General features: G+C 39.8%; 1 protein-coding gene, 1 long non-coding RNA gene and 1 pseudogene across 3 annotated transcripts in view; 1 reads left to right on the forward strand and 2 right to left on the reverse strand.

The window, feature by feature from the left end:
* Positions 1–22,886, reverse strand: part of PPP2R5A (protein phosphatase 2 regulatory subunit B'alpha) — a 77,260-nt gene extending 54,374 nt beyond the window's left edge. The window contains exons 1-2 of one of the 2 annotated variants that reach the window (XM_069544206.1): positions 21,489–22,867; positions 3,842–3,885 (exon numbers count right to left, since the gene is read on the reverse strand). Coding sequence is in view for 1 of the 2 variants with exons in the window: in XM_069544205.1 (XP_069400306.1) it covers positions 21,489–21,678 (190 nt within the window). In the remaining variant the exon portion in view is untranslated. Of the gene's footprint in view, positions 1–3,841; positions 3,886–21,488 lie in introns of both variants that reach the window. The other variant, XM_069544205.1, reaches the window with a different exon arrangement.
* LOC138416745 (U6 spliceosomal RNA) lies at positions 15,353–15,453 on the reverse strand (annotated as a pseudogene).
* LOC138415748 (uncharacterized) lies at positions 22,805–23,601 on the forward strand. The gene is made up of 2 exons (XR_011247391.1): positions 22,805–23,222; positions 23,393–23,601. It is a non-coding gene; the product is annotated as an uncharacterized lncRNA (long non-coding RNA).
* The last annotated feature ends 2,467 nt before the right edge of the window (positions 23,602–26,068 follow it).

Consider the following 26,068-nt stretch of genomic DNA (forward strand, 5'->3'; position numbering starts at 1 on the left):
CTTTTATGAGGAAAATTATAAAACTCTGAAGAAATATATCAAAGACATAACTAACAGAGATACATTTTGGATTACAACAGGGTGTTTTGCTAGAACTTGAAGAGTTGCTCTCACAATTCATCTGGAAAACCAAACAACCAAGAATAGCCAAGATGATTTTCAAGACAAAGAAGGGAACAGTGATCTTATTACACAAGGTAATTAAAACTAAATGGTATTGTGCAGGAATAGACAAAAAGACCACAGGCTAGGGAAATAAGGCACCTACAAATACGTGCACATACATAGAAGATATACAATAGAATTGGTGTGTTTTTTTTTTTTAAAAGTCAATGGGGAATTTCAAAATAAATTATGCGAAGACTACTTGCTATTCATATTAAAAAGTTAGATTCCCTCACTTATTTATACATTTAATTCCAAGAGAACTAAAAAACTAAATGTGAATAGGAAAATTATAAAGTATTTATAGAGTTTTCTGAACAACTCTGAATGGCATCCAGCACACACATACACAAAAAATCTATAAATCAGTAAGATAAAGAAAATAAACCTACAGAAACGCATGTGAAACACAAAGCACCAATAAAGAAGAAAAGACATTTAACCACACTAGTTAAGGAGAAAAATGTAAATAAACTGTATATATGAGTTTATGTATGAAATGCCATATATCATTTCATACTTATTGCATAAGGTTGACAAAAACTGTGGGCAAGACTTCTGTTTCTGGCAGACCAATCTTCCTATAGTAAACTACTAAAAACTGGACAAAATACATGAGGTAATTGTCTTCAGATGCTGGAAAACAGGTAGTACAGGACTGCTATTTCTGAGAGAAGGAAAAGAGAGTGAGTTCCACAACTGCAACAGCTCTATTTGTAACTGCAGTACAGGAAGAAACAATACAGGTTCAAAATAGCAAACGCCAAATAGACTGAGCTAAACAGACATTACAGATCAAGGCTCCTGAATGGCTGGAATTTGCATGGAAAAGTACTAGAAAAAAGCTAACTATACAGAAAAGGAATTTTCTACTTTTCTATTTGTACTGAAGTAACAGTAGGACATTTTTATTCTATCAATATTTATTCAGCAAATCATTTTGAATGTAAACCAACCTTAGCTTCCTGGCATAAATCCCACATAATCATGAGGTATTATCTGTGTGCTGCTAAATTCAATTTACTAATCTTGTGTATAAGATTTTTCCATCTATGTTCATAAGGGATATTGGTCTGTAATCACCTTTTCTTGTACTGTCCTTGCCAGGGTTTTTAATTAGGACTCAGTTAAATAGATGTAAGACTTACTCAGACTTTTGTTTCTTCCTGTGTCAGTTTGAGAAAGCTGTTTGTTTATTTCAAGGGATTTTCCCAACTCCTCTCCTCTAAGTTTTCAAATTTACTGGCATTATTATATACCTGCAAGCTATGAATTTCTAGATAATTGTAAGGTACAAATTATTACTATAAAAGAAGCTAAATCTTTTAGTCCACAGGGAGATCAACTTTTAGCAAAACAAGCTTAAGAGCTCCAGACCTGCTCTCCAGTGAAACTGATGAAAATCGTTTAAAAAATAACTTTTTAAAGCCTCTGGAAATAATCCTAAGGCGAAAAGTAAATGAGGAATCATCTATCCAAGAGTATCTATGAATATCTGAAGCAAAAAGCCAATCTTAGTATCTGAACCAAGATAGCTTTCTCCCTTTCTCCTGTCAGCTCAGCTAGGCAGAAATTCCACTCCAGAGAGGTACACCCAAGGATACCTCTACCTCCAGCTCCCAGTCAGACAGCTTTCTTCAGGTATGGAACAGAATGCTGGCAGTTCTCATTCTGCCCACAGCTACCTGTTGCTGAGGTCAACTCCCAGGCCAGTGTTGTCAAGAACGGTAGAAGTGCTTCTCCTACCTGGGTAGAAGTCCGATCTTCTACCCAACCTCGATCCATGGGACAAAGACTCTACTCTTGGTGCAGAACCACTGAGAACACTGGGGCTCCAATTACCTTAGTCTTGGACTATAAGGTTGTAGTTCCATACTGGAAGAGGAAAGCCAACAGAATCTCAGACGCCTGCCCCCTCTCCACCTCACATTCAGCTCCTAAAATGGGTTGTTCCTCAGAGAGAAGCATGCCATTTTCCCCACTCCTAGCTCCAGAGCTCTGGCTCACAAGATTTTGCCTGGGGAAGAGGGAGAAACAAGCCATAAATCAGCTGTTTTGTCTCTTCCCAAAGGAACTGGCTTCATTTTCAACAGAGCATGAAAAGTTCAAGCTTAAATTTAAGCTGAATCTCTCAAGACAATGGCAGTTGTGGTAAAAGGTAACAGAGAGATCTGTAGATTCAATGAGGATATAAGGCTAAACTCTAGTCTGGAGAGTTTGCAAGATAATATCAGATAAAGGAGCAGCTTAGAGGAGCCCTCCTGGTGTCAGAACAAATATCGAACACTAACATCAAGAACTATCCCTTCAAAGGAGCCTGAATTTGATTGGATTGCTGAACAATGATGCTCCACTGCACTGTTGAAAACAAGATAGCAGTTAGCGGAAAGTCACTGGAATTTAAAGTTGAGGCTGTGGTCAGGAAAAGACAAAAAGTCCTAGTCAGTTGGTCAAGAATCTGCCTGCAATGCAGGAGACCCAGTTCAATTCTTGGGTCGGGAAGATCGGCTGGGGGATAGACTACCCACTCCAGTATTCTTGGACTTCCCTTATGGCTCAGCTGGCAAAGAATCTGCCTGCAATGCGGGAGACCTGGGTTGGATCCCTGGGTTGGGAAGATCCCCTGGAGAAAGGAAAGGTTCCCTACTCCAGTATTCTGGCCTGGAGAATTCATGTATAGTCCATGGGGTTGCAAACAGTCCGACAGACTGAGCGACATTCACTTTCACTTTCTTTTCTTGTCACAACTACTGCCATTTCCCTGGAGAAGGAAATGGCAACCCACTCCAGTATTCTTGTTTGGGAAATCTCATGAACAGAGGAGCCTGGCAGACTATGGTCCATGGGATCACAAAGAGTCGGACACAATTGAGCACGCCAAAAAAAAAAGGGAGGCCATAATTGTATGCTTCCATTCATGCAAAATGTTTAGAATAGGGAAATCTATAGAAACACAACATAGGTAAGTGACTGCTTAGTGTAGGGATGGCAGGGATGAAGGGATAATGGAGGTGATAGTTAAAGAGTATAACTTTTTTTTTGAGATAATGAAAATGTTCTAAATTGACTACAGTGGCAGTAGCGCTTATCTGTGAATATGCCGAAAGCCACTGAATTATAGACTTGAAAAGATGGACTTTATAGTACATGAGTCATATCTAAATAAAGATGTTTAAAAAATTTAATCCAGTCCCTAAAATACTTTTATGTCAAATAGCTAAGATATTATTCAAAGAGAGTAAAAGTTTAAAGATAAATTACAGTTTAAAGATCATATACACATAATAATCACAAACTTCATTCCACCATAAATGTACATGTTTATAACAGATGCTTAGAATATTCTTGTTTTGTCTTTATATTGCCTATACTAATTTAGCATACTAAATTAGACATTTTCATGGAACATGTAAACGAAAATTAAAAACCATCATGTAAGAGTTAATAAGAACACAGGCAAAACATTCTCTGACATAGACAAAGAGAAATACTGTATGACATTCCTTATATGTAGAATCTAAAAAGAAATGATACAGTTGAATTTATAGAACAGAAAGAGAGACCTACAGACTTGGAGAATGAACTTATGGTTGCTGGAGGGATGGGATAGTAAGGGAGTTTGGGAAGGACAAGTACATACTGCTACATTTAAAACGGATAATCAACAAGGACCTACCTTATGTGCAGTGCATGGAACTCTGCTCAAAGTTATGTGGCAGCCTGGATGGGAGGGGAGTTTGGGGGAGAATGGATACATACATAAGTATGGCTGAGTTCCTTCCTTGTTCACTTGAAACTATCCCAACACTCTTTGTTAACCAGCTATACCACAATACAAAATAAAAAGTTTTAAAAAAATTCTCTGACAGAAATTTTACTGGGCCTTCCCTGGTGGCTCAAACTGTAAAGAATCTACCTGTAATGCAGGAGACCGGGGTTTGATCCCTGGGTTGGGAAGATCCCCTGGACAAAGAAATGGCAATCCACTCCAGTATTATTGCCTGGAAAATTCCATGGACAGAGGAGCCTAGCAGGCTACAGTCTACAGGATGGCAAAGAGTTGGACACGACTGAGAGACTAATTTTCTTTTCTTTTCTGACAGAAATAATATCAGTGACTGGTCAGTCTCCCAAAGCAACAGAAATAAAAGCAAAAACAAATAGGACCTAATCAAGCTTATAAGCTTTTGCACAGCAAAGGAAACCATAAACAAAATGAAAAGACAGCCCATGGAGTGGGAGAAAATATTTGCAAATGATGCAACCAACAAGGGCTTAATTTCCAAAATAAACAAATATTAAACCAACAGCTTCTACAATTCAGTAACAAACAAACAACCCAGTTGGAAAATGGGCAGAAGACCTAAACAGACTTTTCCCCAAAGACATACAGATGGCCTAAAGGCACATGCAAAGATGCTCCTCATCACTAATTATTGGAGAAATGCAAATCAAAACTACAATGAGGTACCACCTCACACAGGCCAGAAGGGCCACCATCAAAAAGTCTACAAGTACTTCCCTGGTGGCTCAGACGGTAAAGCATCTGTCTACAATGTGGGAGACCTGGGTTCAAGCCCTGGGTTGAAGATCCCCTGGAGAAGGAAATGGCAATACACTCCAGTACTGTTGCCTGGAAAATCCCACGGACTGAGCCTGGAAGGCGACAGACTATGGGGTCGCAAAGAGTCAAGACCGAGCGACTTCCCTTTTCACTTTTACACTGTTGATGGGAATGTAAATTGTGCGACTGCTATGGAAAACAGTCTGGAGTTTCCTCAAAAAACTAGAATTGCCAAATGATCCAGCAATCTCCCTGCTGGGTATACACCCAGACAAAACTATAATTTGAAAAGATACGTGCACACCTATGTTCATAGCAGCATTATTTACAATAGCCAAGACAGAGAAACAATCAAAATGCCCATGAACAGATGAATGGGTAAAGAAGCTGTAGTATTTTATATACACACACACATGCACGCACACACAAACACACAAACAATGAACTATTATTCAGCCATAAAAAAGAATGAAATAATGTCATTTGAAGCAACATGGATGTACCTAGAGATTATTATAATAAATGAAGTATATTAGAAAGAGAAAGACAAGTATCATATGATACCACTCACATGTGGAATCTAGAATATGACACAAATAAACATATTAAATCCAACAGGCTACAGATATAGAGAACAGACTTGTAGTTGCCAAGGGGAAGAGGAGAGTGCGGAGGGGAAGGATTGGGAGCTTGAGATTAGCAGATGCAAACTATTATATATAGGATGGATAAACTATAAGGTCATATTTTATAGCACAGAGAACTATAATCAATATTCTGATAAACTATAAACAGTTTCAGTTCATTCGCTCAATCAAGTCTGACTCTTGGCGACCTCATGGAATGCAGCATGTCAAGCTTCCCTGTCCTTCACCAACTCCTGGAGCTTACTCAAACTCATGTCCATCGAGTCAATGATGCCATACAACCTTCTCATCCTCTGTCATTCCCTTCTTCTCCCGCCTTCAATCTTTCCCAGCATCAGGGTCTTTTCTAGTGAGTCAGTTCTTTGCATCAGGTGGCCAAAGTATTAGAGTTTCAGCTTCAACATCAGTCCTTCCAATGAATATTCAGGACTGATTTCCTTTAGGATAGACTGGTTGGATCTCCTTGCAGTCCAAGGGACTCTCAAGGGTCTTCTACAACATCACAGCTCAAAAGCATCAATTCTTCGGCGCTCAGCTTTCTTTATAGTCCAACTCTCACATCTATACATGACTACTGGAAAAACCATAGCTTTGACTAGATGGACCACTGTTGGCAAAGCAATCTCTCTGCTTTTTAATATGCTGTCTAGGTTGATCACAGCCCATAATATTAATGATAATATATAATACTGTCCCTAATATTAAAGTTAATATATACATACATACATGTATAACTAAATCACTTTGCCAAACAGCAGAAATTAACACATTGCAAATAAATTATTTCAATAACAGTTTTTTAAAAGAGATGATAATAATAGCTTATTAATATGGCCATGTAAGGCTGGTTTTAAGAACAGTACACTGAATAAAATAATTACATTCAGAACAGCAATATAACTTGGAGTTTTCCCTTGTCATATGGTTTTACTGGTACTGTCTTAAATGAATATTATCAGAAAATCTAGTCTACATTCATTTCTTTCAAGACCTCAAATACCGAGAACATTGAAATCTTAAAATATTCATTATCATAAAATCTTCCTCTTCTTGTCCATTGTCATAAAAGTTAATATGATATACTAAACTTCAAAGAGATAACTAAATTATTTCAAGTTGTTCATTATGTTACATCTAAGAACAGTTTGAAGGTCTAGGTATCAGAAGTCATAACAGAAATAAGTTTTATAGGTATAATTTTTCTTAAAAAGAAAAAAGGTAACATATTCCCAAATACTGCTGCTCACATATTTGAAATCTAAAGTAGGCGCTCATATAAGATTCATGCTACAAATTATAGAACAAGCACCGTATCATAGCAACCCAGCAATACCACTACAGTGACACGCTGAGGATGCAATCCAAGATTCTAATTTAAGAAACTGGCACAGAATATAGGACATGTAGCTTTTTTTGGCAATACCCCTAGAACATTAATAACTAGGAGTCTAAAATCAGCTTTTATTTGAAACTTTAGAGGATCAAGCTATTACAAAGTAACAACGGAAATGTTTACTAACAAATGATTCACAGCATTGTAACTAAATATGACTTAGTTAAGGGTCTATGATTTCCTTAAAATTGAAAATGCTGGGAAAATTGTAGATATCACATTTTACGAATCTGAATATATGCACCCTACCAGTCTGATAATACATTCTAATATACAACTGTATATACCATTTTAAGAAAACCCCTGGAACACCATCTAAAACTTTAAAGACACAGATATTAAAACATAAATATTAACATGTCTTACTCAACTACCATTCAAATATGAGTATGTCCAGAACTACTACACTACAGAAGGGTTTAAGTAACTGCTCAATCTTTATCTCAAAAAATTCACTATGTTACTTTTTCTTTCCCAATTAAAAAACCACTTTAAAGTAGATAAGAACAAGAAATGAAGATAAGCTTAAATGAAGATAAGCATGTTACATGGATTTCTCAGAATGTAGAGCCTTGAGAAGCAGAATACTGAAAAACAGGCTCCTAGGAGAATAAATGGAATATCTCTATCAATCTGCTTAATTTGATTATAAAGCCTACTATTCGTTAAATACAGTAAAGGTTTTTAGAAGCACTCTTGTTGATGAAAGTGAAAGAGGAGAGTGAAAAAGTTGGCTTAAAGCTCAACATTCAGAAAACTAAGATCATGGCATCTGGTCCCATCACTTCATGGCAAATAGATGGGGAAACAAAGGAAACAGTGGCTGACTTTATTTTTCTGGGCTCCAAAATCACTGCAGATGGTGACTGCAGCTATGAAATTAGAAGATGCTTACTCCTTGGAAGGAAAGTTGTGACCAACCTAGACAACATATTAAAAAGCAGAGACATTACTTTGTCAACAAAGGTCCATCTAGTCAAGGCTATGGTTTTTCCAGTGGTCATGTATGGATGTGAGAGTTGGACCATAAAGAAAGCTGAGTGCCAAAGAATCGATGCTTTTGAACTGTGGTGTTGGAGAAGACTCTTGAGAGTCCCTTGGACGGCAAGGAGATCCAACCAGTCCATCCTAAAGGAGATCAGCCCTGGGTGCTCATCGGAAGGACTCATGTTGAAGCTGAAACTCCAATACTTTGGCTACCTGATGCGAAGAGCTGACTCACTAGAAAAGACCCTGATGCTGGGAAAGATTGAGGGCAGGAGGAGAAGAGGACAACAGAGGATGAGATGGTTGGATGGCATCACCGACTCAATGGACATGGGTTTGGGTAAACTCCGGGAGTTGGTGATGGACTGGGAGGCCTGGTGTGCTGCAGTCCATGGGGTCGCAAAGAGTCGGACACGACTGAGCGACTGAAGTGAATTGAACTGAACTGTTTCATTTGGGGCCTCTGGGCAACAAGAAGTATTAAGTGTTTTTATAGATGGTTCTGATAGCTGTGATGAGTTTCCTCTTTTAGCTAACTCTACCTGCACCCCATAGGAAACACCTGCTACTGTGTTAAGAAAAAGGATTACTTATTTTAACAAGGTTGTTGAAGTTTCTAGAGCAAGTCCTAGGATAGTCCACAAAATACCCTACCCACTCCCCTCCTCTATCTGACCAGAGATGGGCTCAGGGTGGTGGTGGTGCAATTCAAGGACCCTGGAATTATATATAAAATACTGTATATATTTTCTGAGAAGATGATGGATTCCTTTAATTAAGTTTTCTAAAAGATCCATGTACAATCTCCCTAAAATAAGGAACCACTACTCTTAGAAATTATTTTATCTCCTTTTATGGATAATATAAGGAATTTTCATAATCAAGGTTTAGAATTATTTGACTCAGCATTTCCAAAAATAATAAAATATAGTCAGAAACAATTCTAAATAGATTTCATTTTTTGTTTCAGAAATGTGCTATTTATAATATTTTATTAAAGTCAAAGTAATGAATTATAAAACAGCATACATTATTATATGATCTCACTAATGGGAAATCTAAGATGATGCTCAAATTTTTAGAAGTTTCTTCTGGCTGGGGATTTTTACTTTCTATCTTTTAAGATTCTCTTTTGGCTTGTTTTTTAAGAGTGAGTCTGTAAGTTTATACAAAAATAATAAAGCCATTATACAAGAAATACGGAAGTTAAGAATATGACATTTCTTACTGCATAGTCTTTAAATGAGTTTATTTTAGAAAACCATGAAAACTGAGATTACTCATGACTCATTGCAAGTATTGTATCCTAAAATAGTCATTCTTATTCCACAGAAGAAACTACTTTCCTAGATTTTTTTTAAAAGCAGTTCTCAAAATATTAAAATATGTTATGTGTAAGCTTACCCAGGTGGCACAAATTAAAAACAGAATTATCAAACTATATGAAGTACCAAAATCAGTGCCTAGATATCTGGTAGGTATGTAAAAGCTGGGTTATTTTTTTAACCTCTCTTACATGAATCATAGAAATTTCCTATGAAGAAAATACTGTGAAAATTAAATGCACCTTTAAAATATTTCATTGTTACATTTGCTACTTTATTTCCACTTCGGATTCAAATTTAGTCTGGGAGCACAAATGTATGTAGACAACTACTTAAGGAGATGACATATTGTCTAACTTCAGTTTTGGGGGTGGAATTTAGCAGTCAAGTGATAAGATGAATTGGCCCAGCTGACTTTTATTATACTCAAGTCTCAATTATCTGACTCCAATTTATTTTCCTTCCTCGAATTGGGAAATAATGATTAGAAAGTACAATGTTAACGTGGTCACAGTTAAAAAAATTTTTTTCAAAACTATTTGTACATAGCATGTGTAGCAGGGAACAGAGAGGAAAAAAATAAGTGGACAGAATTTAATCAGTTTGTGATATCCCATAACAATTCCATAATTCCTCAAAGCTGCTAATTACAGATTATAACTTTTAACTGAGACACCAAATTATAAATCTAGCTGACACAAATGTGCTGATAAAAGTTCACTTCATCTTGCTTCTCAGTACTCATTCATAAAACAGATACTCTCCAATTTCTTCTACAGAAAAACTTTATGTTACTTAAAAAATGGAAGAACTGTGCTGAAAGGAAGACCTGCAAAGAAGATCAACAAAGCATTTTTATTCCAGGAGAATTTGAGACGTAAAGATCTTTTGCTTTACAGGGTCTTGGAAAAACCTATGTTCAGTACTGGCCTACCTGCCCAGGTCCTGTAAGAAATCAGTATCTTTCTTGTAAGGCTCTCAACTATTTCTCCTTTGCACTGTTTAGAACATAAAGTGCTAAAAATAAAAAATAAAGTGCTAATTTTGCTTTACTGCAAACAATACATATCTTCAGTTTCACATTAAAGAGGAGGAATTAACTGAGAAGATGAAGTTATAAATGACTTGCACAAGAAATAAACCTATATGTTCTGGTTTCTTCATCAACAAAATGCTCAATTTGGAGCTGTACGTAAACTATCACTCAATAATAAATCATTATAAAATTGTAAATTACTGCATGGCACAAAATGGTGTTTTTCTTTAAATCAATTTAATAGCATTTGCTTCATTATTTCACTCAATAAATATTAAAACCAAGCACTGAATGCCTAAATACTGGGAAGGAAGTTATGGATCTTAGGTCCTAAAGTATTTAACTTCTAGTCTAAAGGCAGAAAACGGTCAATTAAATAACTTACCCTATTCACGCACCTGTCCCAACATATTTTGTGATCACCTCACACATATATCAAGGATATCTTACCACTATATGATGTCTTATACAGACACTGCACTCAATGGGGCTAGATAATCCCATTTTGGCCAAAAGATATAGTGGTCAGCATCTCAAACTACTAACATTTTCTAATAAACAATCTCAACATCTTTTAATTCATGTTTAGAAGTTACAGAAATTACCAATGGGCACTCTCTGACTCACACATCCAAAAGTCTATTTGATATTTATACCCAGGTTTCTGAAAGACATCTCAAACTTAGAATGTCTAAATTATAACTCTGAATTTTTCCTCTTTATTGGTTCTTTTCCTAATGTATTCCTTCTCAGTGGTGGTAGATCTATGCACTCAGCTAGCTGGAGAAGGCGATGGCACCCCACTCCAGTACTCTTGCCTGGAAAATCCCATGGGTGGAGGAGCCTGGTAGGCTGCAGTCCATGGGGTCGCCAAGAGTCAGACACAACTGAGCGACTTCACTTTCACTTTTCACTTTCATGCATTGGAGAAGGAAATGGCAGCCCACTCCAGTGTTCTTGCCTGGAGAATCCCAGGGACAGGGCAGCCTGATGGGCTGCTGTCTATGGGGTTGCACAGAGTCGGACACGACTGAAGCGACTTAGCAGCAGCAGCTGTCCAAGCTAAAACACCTGGGAAATATCTCTGACTCCTACCTTTGTCTGTCCATCTCCTCCATATAATTCATCGACAGGTCCCAGCTTAGCTGTACTTTGAACACATCTCTTTTTCTCCATCTTTATTGCTACCACCCAGCCCTAGCCATATCATATCTCATCTAGCCTATTAAAACAAACTCTTGACTGGCCCTCCTTCTAAAAACCTAGTTCTGCTACAATCCATTCTCCACCCAGCAGCTCGAGTGATACTTTTTTTGGTCAAACTTCTTGAAAGAGATGTCCATACTTACTGACTTGGCTCGCCATTTCCATTCACTCCCCACCTTAGAGAACTCTGGTCTCAAGATCATCAGCCCTCTGAAATGCATCTCGAGTCACCAACGTTCCCATGGAAGGTTTTCAGTGCTTAAATATTTGGCCTGTCAGCCACTCTTCTGACTGCTACTGGCCCCACCTCATCCCTATTTAAACCACATTTTCTTCCTTTGACCACCTTGTCCCTACCCTCTCCTGTCCCTACTCTCTCTTATCTTCCACTCAAGCTGCTGCTCCTTTTCCTCTGATCATCATCTAAATGATGATATTCTTTGCCCTTTTCTTGTACTGTACATTTCCAGTAGGCATCTGCTTCTACTTGCATGTCTTCAAAAATCATCTTTAATCTAAAGTTTCTAAATGCTGATTCCTAGCACAGCTCTTTCTACTTAGCTCCAGACCCAAATATCAAATTTCCTACTTGACTCTTCACTTCTATTTCCACAGGTAGTTCAACCCGTCCCACATGTAGAACCACTATCTTCTCCCACATCTGATCGTCTACTCTTTTTCCCTGCCAGTAAACTGCTGCTATACATCTAGTTGCCCAAGTCAGGAATGTATCATCATTGATTTTTCCCTCTTTCCAAGTCCCTCCTGTGATATCACTCACTCCTACTTAGACAAGGAGACCATTAGCTTTTGCTTGTGTTACTGTGCCAGCATTTACAGGCTTCCCTGGTGGCTCAGATAGTAAAGAACCCTGCAATGCAGGAGACCAGGGTTCAATCCCTGGGTCAGGAAGATCCCCTGGAGGAGGGCATGGCAACCCCCCTTCAGTATTCTTGCCTGGAGAATCCCATGGCTACAGCCCATGGGCATGCAAAGAGACAAGCACATCACAGCCACTTACTTACCTCTAAGGATGCCCACGTTGTCCTTGGCAGGCCTCTTAGAACCCACCTGTCTTGGTCTAACACGTCTAGCCTTGCAGGTCTCAGCTTACCTGTCACTTTCTCCAGGGAGACTTCCCTGATCTTTCTCCTCTTACACAAAATTGACTTGGGTCCCTTACACACTCCCCTAGGCTTTTACTGCTTACTCTTATCACAACACTTGTCGCTAATTGAAACCACCAGTTTACATGTCTAGATGTACCCCACCAGACCACAAGCTCCTAAAGACATTTCAAAAGAAAAAGCATTCATCATTTTATTAACTTTACTGAGTAAAATTTTAACCTCTACAATGGTTCACCTAAAATTTAAGCACTATGAACATCAAAGAGGAAAATATTTCTGTATTAGATTTTTTCTTTTTTTATTAAATTTTAATTTTTACTTTATTTTACTTTACAATACTGTATTGGTTTTGCCATACATTGACATGAATCCATGTATTAGATTTTGAAAGCAAAGCATATTTCCAGTTTCACAGCAGGCAAACAAAATATTTTTCCTCTGGCTAATTAAAAGAAGAATAGTACTGCAAGTGAAAAAAAAAGCATATATCCCTATAGAAGTTATATTTTATTTTACTTATGACTTCAACAAATGTTTATCTTTAGAAAAGTCTGTTTAGAAAATTGTTTTAAAGACACCCCTCTTTGCTAAATCAAAATTCAGAGCTTATGAGAAAAACTGTCTCATCATTTTTACTTTATAAATTTAAAGGCATAGGATTAACCATGAGTTCAAATAATTATCATCATCTGATAATAATTTTAATTCTAGAACATCCTTTATCAGTGAATGCGAATCAAAGGCAAAGACCAATCAAACAGAGAAAATGTATCATTCCTGAAGCTAGAGTTAATATTTTACACTCCTTTACTACAAGTTAAGTCCAGTCTTTAAAAAAATTCTGGTTTCATAGAGCTAACATTTTTTTAGTTATTGTCTGTGCAGTTTACTCACTAACTAAGCAGATTCTGAGGGAGCATCTAAGAGCTTAAAAACCCTATACTTTTTCTCCCTACCTTAAAGAAGGCTCTTGTGGTGAGAAAATAACATGTTTATTTTATGTGTGTGCGTGTGTGCTTAGTCACTCAGTCGTGTCCAACTCTTGCAACCCCATGAACTGTCGCTTGCCAGGCTCCTCTGTCCATGGGGAATTCTCCAGGCAAGAATACTAGAGGGGGTTGCCATGCCCTCCTCCAGGAGATCTTCCCAACCCAGGGATCGAACCCAGGTCTGCATAGGTTTTTTTAAAATATAAATTTATTTATTTTAATTGGAGCTTAGTTACTTTATAATATTGTATTGGTTTTGCCATACATCAACATGAATCCGCCATGGGTGTACACGTGTTCCCCATCCTGAACCCCCCTCCCTCCTCCCTCCCCGTACCGTCCCTCTGGGTCGTCCCAGTGCACCAGCCCCAAGCATCCTGTATCCTGCATCGAACCTGGACTGGCGATTCGTTTCTTATATGATATTACACGTTTCAATGCCATTCTCCCAAATCATCCCACCCTCTCCTTCTCCCAGAGTCCGAAAGACTGTTCTACACATCTATGTCTCTTTTGCTGAAGAACAATGAAACTCTTTCCCAATGAAAGCTAAACCAGAATGACTCCTGAGGTCCCGTTCAGCACTGGGAGGCTCAACTAGACACAACAGCACAGTAAGGGAACCGTAAATGCAATTAGCAGCACCATTCCAGTAGGAGGAGTGAGTTCCCAAGAAATCCCTTGCCTTCAGTATTCAAGTTAGAAATAAGTTCTCTGGATTTTATGTGAACCTATGATACTCAGCAAACTACCAGAAAACCCTAATAGGTTTCTTTAAGAAATATGATCAAAACTGCAGGATTTCTAAAATCCACCATTACTCACACAAAAACCCACATGAATAAATTTCTTCAGGGAAGAGTTCAAAAACATATACATAAAAAGTGGTCTGAAACTGCTTATTAGTGAATATCCTGCTCAGACAAGTACAACTTATTTCATATAAATGTAGTCTGTCCAGTAAAACTCTTTTGGCACATCACGCGGGTTACCTGTTACATAATAATGCACTAAAAGTAATTATATATTTAAAATCTGTTCCTTTCATCTCCTTCAAGGACATCTTTATAAATAAAGACTGAACCTTAAATTTAGAAACTACTGGAAATTAGTTATTTCAGTTTATCTGGTATTTATATATAGCTGTCCACATCTGGAAGTCAACCCAGTATTACTTTTCCACACAGATCTTACACAGTACCTTCCCCAGCAATAATGTTACATGTCACACCCGTCACTGGCAAAGCCCCAAAAGTCAAAGTGAAAGTAAAAGTGAAGTCGCTCTGTCGTGTCCGACTCTTTGTGACCCGTGTACTGTAGCCCACCAAGCTCCTCCGTCCATGGGATTCTCCAGGCAAGAATACTGGAGTGGGTTGCCATTTCCTTCTCCAGGCAAAGCCCCAAATACAGGAGCAAACAATCATCTGTTCCAAAACTATATCTACTATTTATCATGGTATTAAAAACCCAAAATTAATTTACTTAAAAAAAACCCTGAATAAAGGTGTAAAGGGAGGGCTAACAGGTAATTTCTTAATCAAAACAGTGACAGCCTACATGGTCATACTTGTCATGCACAGAACACTGTACTTTGGTACTATAACAGGATATGAAAACACAGGTGACTTCTGCTTTCACAAAAATCTTACCATCTCATTCTGGAGAGAGGACTTCACTAGGTAATGACTGACACTGACTCAAAACAGCAAATCAGCAAACACGGGTATTATTCAAACTGGCTGGCAGAAATGCCAAAGACAAGATACAGTTATAAAATGTAAACGGCCCCAGGTCACTGCTGCCCTACCTTCAGTTAAAGACTATGGTCAAGATTTAGAGGACAGATGTGAAAACCCTCTAAAGAAAAAATTTCTCTCTCCCCCCGCCTCAAAATGCTCTGTTTATTCTGCAAAATTCTGAAATGCTTCACAAATGTGTGTCATCCTTGTGCAGAAGCCATGCTCATCTTCTATAGTTCCAATTTTAGTATATGTGCTGCCAAGGCAACCACAGGAAAAACATTACTTGATGCTAAATAAATATAAGGCATTACCAAAAACACAGTTATGATCAACAATATCTCATTTGTTCAACACCTAATAGTCAATTTATACAGTAGTTATATTAGTCCTAAATCTTCAAGAGGTGGAACACTGCTGTGAACATCCAGCAGTTTTACATTCCAGATTGGTTGGGATTATGTTACCCTGGATGACGGGATTAAAACTAGGCAAACTGCTTTCTTATGTTCTCACTTTTGCTTGACAGCTCAGCCACAGCTCCAAAAATCACAGAAAAAAAACAAACCTGATCACCTTGTATCAAAGGATAACAGCGGAGTTTTAATTACGCTAACTACAACGAACTACAAAAGATCACGCCTAAAACTCCAGAATCCAACAGCATTCTCCCCCTTCAGGAAAGCAGCTGATTAGCCACAGGGGGCAGCAAAGTTAAGAGAGTGAAAAGTAAATAGCAGCAGGTGAAGTGAGGGCAGGAAATGTTAACAGGCTGGGTAATGAGCCATGAATATCTACAGAAAAGCACAAAGTCTCAATTAATGAATTAAATCAATAGACAGATAATGTCAAACCAGTGATTCTCAACCCTGGCTGCACATTAGAATCATTCTGAGAGCTTTCAAAAATACAAATGCCTGCAACCTAGTTAGACCAATTTATTTAGAGTCACTTGAGGGTAAGACCCAGGCACTGATGTTTTTTAAAACTAAGAGCGCAGCCAGGGTTGACAACCCTGCTAAACACATATAAATAAAAATAAGCTAGTCTTCACCCCTGTCTTTTTACAATTTTAAAAAAGTTAAAATTCAAAGAATATTCAAAAATCTATTATTTCCCAAATGTATTATTTTTGTTGATAAACCTGTCTTTGTCATCCAAAGTCTTTAACTCACTAAAGACCAATTCATCTTCAAGACTGTATCAAGGGAAAATACTATTCTTACAAGTAAAAATGATTAACTGAAGTTCAGAAGGGTTAACCAACCAGCCCAAAGTGATTGTGACTCATCAATAATGCATGAAGACAACTTCAGTCTATTTACCGGATGGTACTCTGTCCCAGTGATCACACTATTTTACTTAAACACATTTAACTGGAGTCTTACTTTACAGGCACTTCATAAAAGGATGCAAAGTTCAATTGAGAATCAGAGGAGGTAATAAAACTGGGGGAAAAAGAAATCTGACCCTAAACAGGAATTCTGAAAATGTTAAATTAAGACTTAAATGGAAAAGTTTTTCCTTCATGTGAAGGTCAACAATGACACTATATTAATTTCTCTAGAGGTATATCCTAAAAGTTTTTAAAAATTAAAATGTAAGTTGACTAGAAGAAATATGGTATTATTAATACTTCCAGAAGATAGCTGTAAAATGACTAAAATGTTATATATTCCTTTGTAAACACACTTTTAACATATTCAGGTGAATTTCAACTCTCCTTTAATGCTATCCGAATTACTAAAATGGGTTCTGGGTTTAGATGAATGAAATTAACTTTGGGGGAAAAAATCTACAAACCTTAAAAGTTGAGTGAGTAGTGTTCCTCACCAGCACAAAAAAAGTCATTAGTTAGGAAATTTCAAATCATGTCAGTGCTCTTGTACCAGATACCCTAAAGACCACACCAGTTCAGCTGCTTAGTCATGTCCGACTCTGCAACCACATACATCAAGAAAAACAAACAAACAAAAAGTGTTCCATAAAGATAAGGGAACTCTTCAAATGAACACCACTACTACAAGCCTTAATACCTCCAGGAGGACCCAACTTCTAAGAATATAACAACCAAGAAACTGAGGAAATTTGGGAAATTCTTTACCTCATCTGAAGCAGACTTTAATCTCAACGCCAGTTTCTGTTCTTTGCCATTTACGGTCTGCCTCCTATGAGAGACTCACACCTATATCATTCTACTGGTTAATTCAATTTCTTTGCTTGATTAAAAAAAAACTTCTAACTATAGCATTCAACATTTAAAAAGTCATTTACCCTATTTCCATATCCACACTTATGCTGATGTATGGCTTCACCTCAGTGCACATAGATCACATCTGAGATCTGATTATAAATAATTTATACTTTACACTAGCAAAGTTTTACTATTTATGTGAACCCTTCATTTAAAAAATACTTTTAATTTGGATTTTCAAATATCAAAGAGAATGGGAACTAATATTCTTTGCCTATTTTTAGGAACCAATTACATTATTTCACATAAGCCCTACAATCCTAGGGAGATAGAAGGTTTTATCCCCATTTTACAGATAAGGAAAGCAACTCAGAAAGATTAAACTTTTACCTTTGACCCAGGGCTGACCCCAATGACCCAACTCGATTATCATCCTGCTCAAATGTTCATAAAGCAGGTTAACAGCAAAAATACTGAAATCATTTAACCTGGGTACCAGTGTCAACTGCCATCCAGAGAAATAATCACAGGCCTGAAACTAAGCTCTTTAAGTCTCAACGTCACATCTGGGAACAATATTGGTCTTGCACAGAGTTGCTGGGATAACACAATGATATGCAATTTTTGTAAAAATACAGGGTAGTGGATTCTCACACAACATTACCTCAGTAGGTGTGAAAAAGAAACAGATACCCGGGATTAGGTATTACACAACTTTTTGGACTGTTTCACTTATTATGATCGATATTGTTCTTATAATTTTAAAATGTAAAGAAAAGTATAATTTATAAATGTTGTTATATAACTGTGTAACATCTATTATTCTACCAAACCAATTCTTTCAGAGACACAAAACAGGTTAAACAGAGAGAAAAACTTCCCATTAACAGGTGGTTTTTTTTTTTAAAGTTAAAAGTTTCCTAACTGTTGGTTACTAGAGGAAAAGTTTAAGGTAGAAAAATTAAGTACAATACTAATGTAAACATAAATACAGAGAGATGATTGATAGACTGTCCCTACTTTTATTTTCTCATACTTAGTTTTCAGAGGAACTTACAGAACTTACAGAACTAACATAACAAATTTCAAGTGTTTTGGAAAAAAAATTGTTTTTAAGCTATACAAGGCAGATTGAGGGCCTATATAACAGTTTCTCATTTTTTAAAACTCCTTTTAACAAGGCTTGTTTTTAAAATACTTTATCCAATAAAACATAATTTTCTCTGAACATTTTTACCATTAAAATTTTGCAACCCACTTACTAAGTTATTTTGCACAAATAAACTTCTTTGGATGAAAAAGTGGGACTATTTTTATTACCCACAATATGCTTTGAGGAAAATAGCTGGCACCTTTCCAGCTCAGATCCATGTGGACAAAGTGTAACATAAGCAGGTTGGTATAAACACTGAAAAGATCTTGGATGCCCACAGATATCTGAATCACTCCACTGTAAGATGGTATTTCAGAGCAGGAAGAAAAATTCTCTTTCATACACATATTACAGGGCTTTCTACTGGTTTTTGTTAAGGCCACAAATGGAAAAAACTACTACTGACAGAAAAAGCACACAGCGTGTGGTATCAAGGACACTGCCAAAGTTCTAAGTGAAGCAACTGAATTTTTAAAAAACCACTTTTCAAGCATTTTGGCATCTGGAGTAAAAGTCCTTTTTCCTAATGGTGGGTAATCTAAGTAAGAATCTTATTCCTCAATTAAATTTACATAAATTTATCCTGAATACATAAATTTCCTTATAAAGATACTATATTTTCATGCAAAACACATAGATTAAATCTAAAATTTTAATTTTCTCTACTAGTGAGCAAAATACTATAAATAAAACACTCAATGGCACCTTCAACTTGTTGAACTATACACCATATAACTTAGATGATTACTGACTGTATATTTTTGCTAGGCTTTTAAAAGCAAAATAAAGTTGCATCTCTTGGCTTGAAGTAACTATCAATATATGTTTAATATTCAATTATTTTTATTAAATACAAATAAGTATTATATATAAAAGGACAATATAAAGATAAACTTATTTGCAAAGCAGAAACAGAGATACAGATGTAGAGAAAAAACATGGACACCAAGCAGGGAAGAGGGTGGTGGGATGAACTGGGAGATTGAAAATGACATATATACACTACTGTGTATAAAATAAATAGATAATGAGAACCCACAGGGAATCCTACTCAGTACTTTGTGGTGATCTAAATGGGAAGGAAATCTAAAAAATAGACGATATATGTAGAACTGATTCACTTTGTTGTACAGTAGAAACTAACACAATATTGTAAAGCAACTACACTCTAATAAAAATTGATAAAAAATGAAAAAGACAGTATAAAGAACCACAATATCTTACTGAAAAGCAAAGTAAACACATATGAAAGAAAAACACTAACACTAGCACCAAACCTTCAAACTGCAAAAATAATTTGCCAATTTAATGGGGAAAAAAACCAAAAATGTAAAAATAACTATGATGTTTTAGTTAAGTTTAAAATTTCAAATTCATGAATAGCAGTTCAATGTCCTAACAAGAAAGATAATATTGTTTTATAGCTATGACATCACTCAAGAATTAAAGTCTTGGCAACATCTACCATTCGTGGTCTACTGTAGGCTATGATGCCAATGTCTGAACAATTTTTGTATACTAAAGAGCAAATGATAAATGCAGTACCACAGGCTACTCATCTTAAATAAAACTTTCTTTCAAAAGCCAGTTTGATTCTGGCAGTGGTATGCTTAGAAGCACCCCAAGAAGCAGGGTAGCGTAGGATGTGAATGGGGCTCCAAAGTTACTGCAGGTCAACTGTGATCTGATCTGGGGTTTTCTTTAGACTCCTGGCCAAACTAAGACTGGATTCCTAGGCCTAAAGACAAATCAGAACCAGGCTGGCCTTGAACCGGATGCAGGAGCTCTTTGAAACTGATCGAAAACCTCCTGAACATTATCTATTTCGGTACAAAAACTTTTCATTTCCTGGTCTTGCAAAACAGATGATCTAGATTTCTATCAGGTTTCTTTTGAAGAAAAAAAAAAATTCAAATGTTTAGGACCATTATCATCTTGTTCCAAGACAATGTCTATCTCATAAAAAGCAAAGACCTTAAAATTATAAAATTAAAAGGTAGTAATCCACAAAAAAAATAAACTAGAACGTCAGGAACCAATTTCTTTTTTTTTTTAATCCTCTAAACCTAGTGGGAAAAGTAAGTGAGCCAGAAGGAGTGCCAAGTTCTGTAAGGCGTTAGGCATGGACACCAATTTGAATTACTGTACAAATCTACAGAATCCCTGGAATCACTGCTTGGCGAACAAAGTTCCCATTTCATTGCAAAGCACCACGACCTACTCCTTAATACTTTTCCAACTCTACCGTGTGTATCTTCTCAGACAATATTTTAAATCTTTCCATTCTTTGGGCTAAAGAGTAACATTTAAATCTAATGACCCAGTAAGTAAGACACTACCCTGGTTAGATTTTTAGGCTTTTTCTTTATAAATCAATCTAAAGGCAGGTAACTCTTAACGGGTGTACGCATTAGGATCCCTAGTCCGAAGACTCTTTGGAAAGATCAGAGGAAAGTAAAAGTTACAGTGTGCGCAAAGACGCTTTATAACTGGAAAAGCAACAGATTAACTGAGAGGCCGAAAAGAGGAGGCAGGTCTCAGAAAAGTGAAGGTCGGAACGTAAGACAGGTTGTTACAACAAGATGGGGAAGGGCAAGACTCGAGGAAGAAGACTGAAATAAGAAAAAGTCTACCCCTCCAGACTCAGGAGGAGAGTTGCAATCCCAAGGGCAGGAACCCGAGCGCGCAGGTGGGGAGGGAGGGGTGCTGGCCTCCTCCAAGAAGGGAAGAGTTAAAGTGAACCCAGATAAGTGAGCGGGGAGAAACAGCAAGACTCTTTTAACATCAAACCTGTCTGAATCATAAAGACGGTGGGAGGACGCCAAGGAAGGTTGGGGAACGCGAGCCCCAGGTGGGCAGAAGGAACCCCCCACCCCCGCGCCCGAGAAAGCAAAGGCTCCGGCAGCGCCGAGGAGAACCCGCGCGTTCCTCCCCGGGTTGCGCCCTCGGAGGTTACCTACCTTTGAGTTGGGGCAAGGGGTGCAGCTCCGGCTGGCTGCACTGGCTGCGGAACTGCGACGAGCCCTGCGAGCGCTTCTGCCTCTGCGCCTTGCGCACCGATTTCCGGGTGAAGCCGTCCACTTTCTCGGCGGCCGAGATGGCGGCGCTGGCAGCCCCCGCCGGCGGCGGCGGCGGCGACGACGACGACATCTCCGCGGCCCTGGCGCTTGGCAGCTCCGGCTGCGGCTAGCACGGAACGGGCAGCGGCAGGAGGAGGAGGAGGCGGGGGAGAGGCGCCGAGGAGCTCGCGCCCCTCCGCCCCGTGCCCCCCAGCCGCACCGCCCTCCCGCTCCCGGGCGCCCGCCAAGCTCTCTCCTCGCCGCCCGCCGACGCCTCACGGCCGCATCTCAGGGCCGGAGGTTCCCGGTCCCCGCCGCTCGGCGAGCTCCCCGGAGCTGGCGGGGGCGGAGGGGGGGTGGTGTGTGAAGAAGTTGTTGACTCCCGAGTTCCGAGGGCGGGTGGACGGGAGCCCTAAGTTCAGACAACTGAGGCGAGGACGCGGACGTCGAACGCGCCTCTCGTCCCTGGCGGCCCGGGTCCCCGGGCGGCTGGCCCGCCAGCACCTCAGTGGCCGCTGCCAGGGCAGCCCGCCCTGTCTCGAGCCTCCTCCCGAGGCGCTGCCATCGCGGGGCCCCTCTGAGCCGCTGTCTCCACCGCCGGCGCTCTTCCCTGTCAGCGCCGACCCCTCATCTCCCGGGGCGGTGACCCGCCGCCCCGGCCCTGGGCGCGCGCGCGCGCGCACACACACACACACACACGCGCGCGCGCGCGCGGACACACACACACACACACACACACACACACACTCGCTCCTCGAAGCGCCCAGCGGTCCGGACCCCCTCCCCCACGCGCCCTTCCGCCGCCCACAGAGAACCCCTGGCGAGCGGCCGCTACAACTTGAGAAGGTGCTGGGAGAGGCGAGGGGCGGGCGGCAGCAGGGAGAGTGCGAGCGCGTGTGCGCGCGCGCGTTGGGGGCGCGCGGCCCAGGGGCGGGGCCTCGCGGGGGATGGGGAGGGAGGAGATTGACTGACAACTTCCGCGGGGTCCGGCCAGCCTCTCGGAAGCTCGGGAAGGAGTTGCGGGGTGGGGGGGTGGGAAAGCATGCCAGCTCCCTCAGCCAATCGCAGGGTGAAGCGGCCCAACGGGCTGAGGCGTGGCCTTTTTCAAGGTCTTATCAAACTGGGAGGTTGGGCGGAGAGAGGGGGCGTGGTTACGTGACGGACCTCGACCACAGCCAATCGTAAGTGAAGACGGCTTAGCGGAGTGCCCCTCTCACGTCACAACCGCGTAACTCTCGAAGGCTTGAGGGGAGGTGCGGCTCCAGCAACGAGCGTCTGTGCACGCCTGCGCGACAGCTCAAGGCTATGGTTTCGTGGACAGCCTATGAGGAGACCGGGAAACTAGAGGAGGGAGTTTAGAGAGCAAAAGAGAAGGCCCGTACCCTTTCCTCCCCTTTCTGCTGGCCAATAAGAAGCTGAAGCGACTGGTGGGGAGCTTGAGGGCTGGAGCGAGAAGGCGTGCCAAGTGTTACGTCACTGGAAAGGGGTGGAGCAACAAGCCGTGTGATTGATGGCTGAAGTCCCCCCGCGGAGGAAGGCGAGGAAACGAGCTTGTCCAATGGGAGCGAGATGCTGGACTCTTGGGCGGGCTTTGGAGCCTCTCTGGCTCTAAGCCGCGCACTTGGAAGTTACCGGGTAAATTTACAGCTCTCTCAAGGTTCTGGCAACACAGTTCCTGAGAGCTGTTTTAGCGCGAGTTCGGAGTGTCTGGTGCCTACTACTTGAAAGCCTTTCCCAAATCCACATCCTCCAAGAAAAGGTTTCTCATTCCCAATTTAACATCTTACTAATTTTCGCTTTTTCAGCCGGAGACCTTGAACTGCTTCAACAGGACGAGTATGAATTCGCTGATCAGAAGTTTGTAGATTTGAGGACTGGCAGTTTACTCTTACTAGGATCTCTTACAGGTTCCATCCACATTTTCCACTTCTTAAAGACCAGAAATGTTGGTCATCTTAGTTCTTTGTCCGGTGCTTTCTGTATAATGATGCCTAATAAAAATAAGTGAACTGCACAGCTTGTCTTGTCTTTGGCTTAGTGGACCCCAATCTCCATTTCTCTTCGACGAGCCCCAGATCTTTTCTTTTCGACGTGCTAAAAATATTGCCATATATTTAAGCAACACTACCTGATGCACAGGTAAAGAAGGTGGTAGGAAGTTGAATTCTAGATCTAGAATCAAATGCTACCTTGAAATATTTCTCTCCTTATATTCACTGGGAGAAGGCAATGGCACCCCATGCCAGTACTCTTGCCTGGAAAATCCCATGGACGGAGGAGCCTGGTAGGCTGCAGTCCATGGGGTCGCCAAGAGTCGGACACGACTGAGCGACTTCACTTTCACTTTTCACTTTCATACATTGGAGAAGGAAATGGCAGCCCACTCCAGTGTTCTTGCTTGGAGAATCCCAGGGACGGCGGAACCTGGTGGGCTGCCGTCTATGGGGTCGCACAGAGTCGGACACGACTGAAGTGACTTAGCAGCAGCAGGATATTCACTGAGTAGTGAAATTGTACACAAGCGTTCTAGTCAAGGAGGTTCAAACTTCAGCACTGTCTTAGACATCTTTCTCTTTCTCATCCAATCAAGCTCCAGACTCTCTTGAATCTACCTTAACAAACGTTCAAACCAAGCTTTCCTTACAATTTGCTTAACCGATCCCCAAATATAGTTCAGGGCTTTCAAACTCTCTGCCAGAAAAGTCTTTTTACTACTGCCACATTAATTTTATTGGCATGTGTGAAGAACCATCCAGTACCTATGGAATAAAGTCCCAATTCCAGGTTCTTCTCATTCTACCTCGTGGATGTCTTTCCAGGCATAAATTGTGCCATGTCTCTACACAAATTCTTTTTTCAATTTAGACGCATCATTCCACATACTGATAGCCTAGAAGCAGAGGATTCCTCCTCTGTTCCTCGTAGAACAGAGGAGCCTGGCGGGCTACAGTCCATGGGGTCGCAAAGAGTCCCATGTGACTGAGCAACTAAGCACAGAGCATTTATCACCTACCCCACTCACAGAGTCTGTCCTCATATAGGGTTAGAGATTGCAGGTGCTATACTCTTTCTTCCCCGGCTGTTTGTAACCATCGAAAGAGTAAGGGACCTCCTGGTGGTCCACTGGTAAACAATCTGCCTGCCAGTGCAGGGGACATAGGTTTGACCCCTGGCCCAGGAAGATCCTACATGCCACAGAGCAACTAAGCCTGGATACCACTATAACTGAGCCCATGAGCCTACAGCCTGTGCTTTGCCATGAGAGAAGCCACCTCAGTAAGAAACCCAAGCACTGCAACTAGAGAGTAGCCCCCACTTTCTGCAGCTAGCGAAAGCCTGCGTGCAGCAATGAAGACCCAGCACAGCCGAAAAGAAATTAATAAATGAAATTAATAAAAAAAGAGTAAGGACTCAGTTATTTTATACCTTTGTATCTCTTACTGAACAAAGTATAAGTATGCAGTATGTACCAATCATTTTTAATTCTTAAGAACAGGGTTTCTGAAAGTATAGTCACTGGATTACCTGCATAAGGATCCTCTGGGGAGCTTATTTAAAATGCAGATTGCTGGGCCTGACACACAGAATTCTCCCCCACACACAGAATCAGAACCAATGGGAAAAGCACTAAGATTTTTTTTTTTTTTTTTTTGCCACATGGCATAGCATGTAGGATCTTAGTTCCCCAAGCAGAGATTGAACCTGCGTGCCCTGCATTGGAAGCACAGAGTCTTAACCACTGGACTGCCAAGGAAGTCCCCTGAGAAAGCTGTTTTTAATAAGTTTCCTAGGTCATTCTTATGCACATGAATGTTTGAAACTCTATTCTCTAGTCACCTGGATGTTATTTAAAATAGATCTTAAATGTCCAGAATTTGTAATAAAGAGAATTTGCATAGGCTAAGAAGGGGAAATAAACAGCAGAAAGCACACCAACAAAGGTAAAATTCTTACTGGAATATGACATAATAAATAATGGAAAATAGAACCTGAATAGAACAGGTAGAAAATAGATACTGGAAACAAATTCTTGGGAGGTTTGGAACAAGCAAAACTGTCTGAGTTTTCTGAAATAGCCTCTTGGAGAAGAATTTTGAGAAAAATTTTAAAGAAAGTGTGAGTCAAAACCAAAAAAGAGAGCAAGATGGCATTCTAGATTCAAGCTACCAAACATTTTGGGTGGGATGGAAAGAACTATAGCCAAAGGCTCAAAAGTCCTGACTTTATTAATTATAGCATCGTCCCATCAAGTCACTTACCCTCTCAGAGGCTTGGTTTCCACATTTGTATATCAGAAAAAAAAGTAACCAGCCTTCTTTACAATATTGGCATGAGTTTTAAATATGATACATAAAACACACACTTGGAAAAGCGAATATCATGCACTTGATAATTTTATGCACATATGTATGTCCATAAAATTATCATGTGCATGATATTAATCATTTCTTTTCCATGCACGGTCTTAAGTAAATAAAGTA

This window comes from Ovis canadensis, chromosome 12 (assembly GCF_042477335.2).
Source record: "Ovis canadensis isolate MfBH-ARS-UI-01 breed Bighorn chromosome 12, ARS-UI_OviCan_v2, whole genome shotgun sequence".
Classification (NCBI taxonomy): domain Eukaryota; kingdom Metazoa; phylum Chordata; class Mammalia; order Artiodactyla; family Bovidae; genus Ovis; species Ovis canadensis.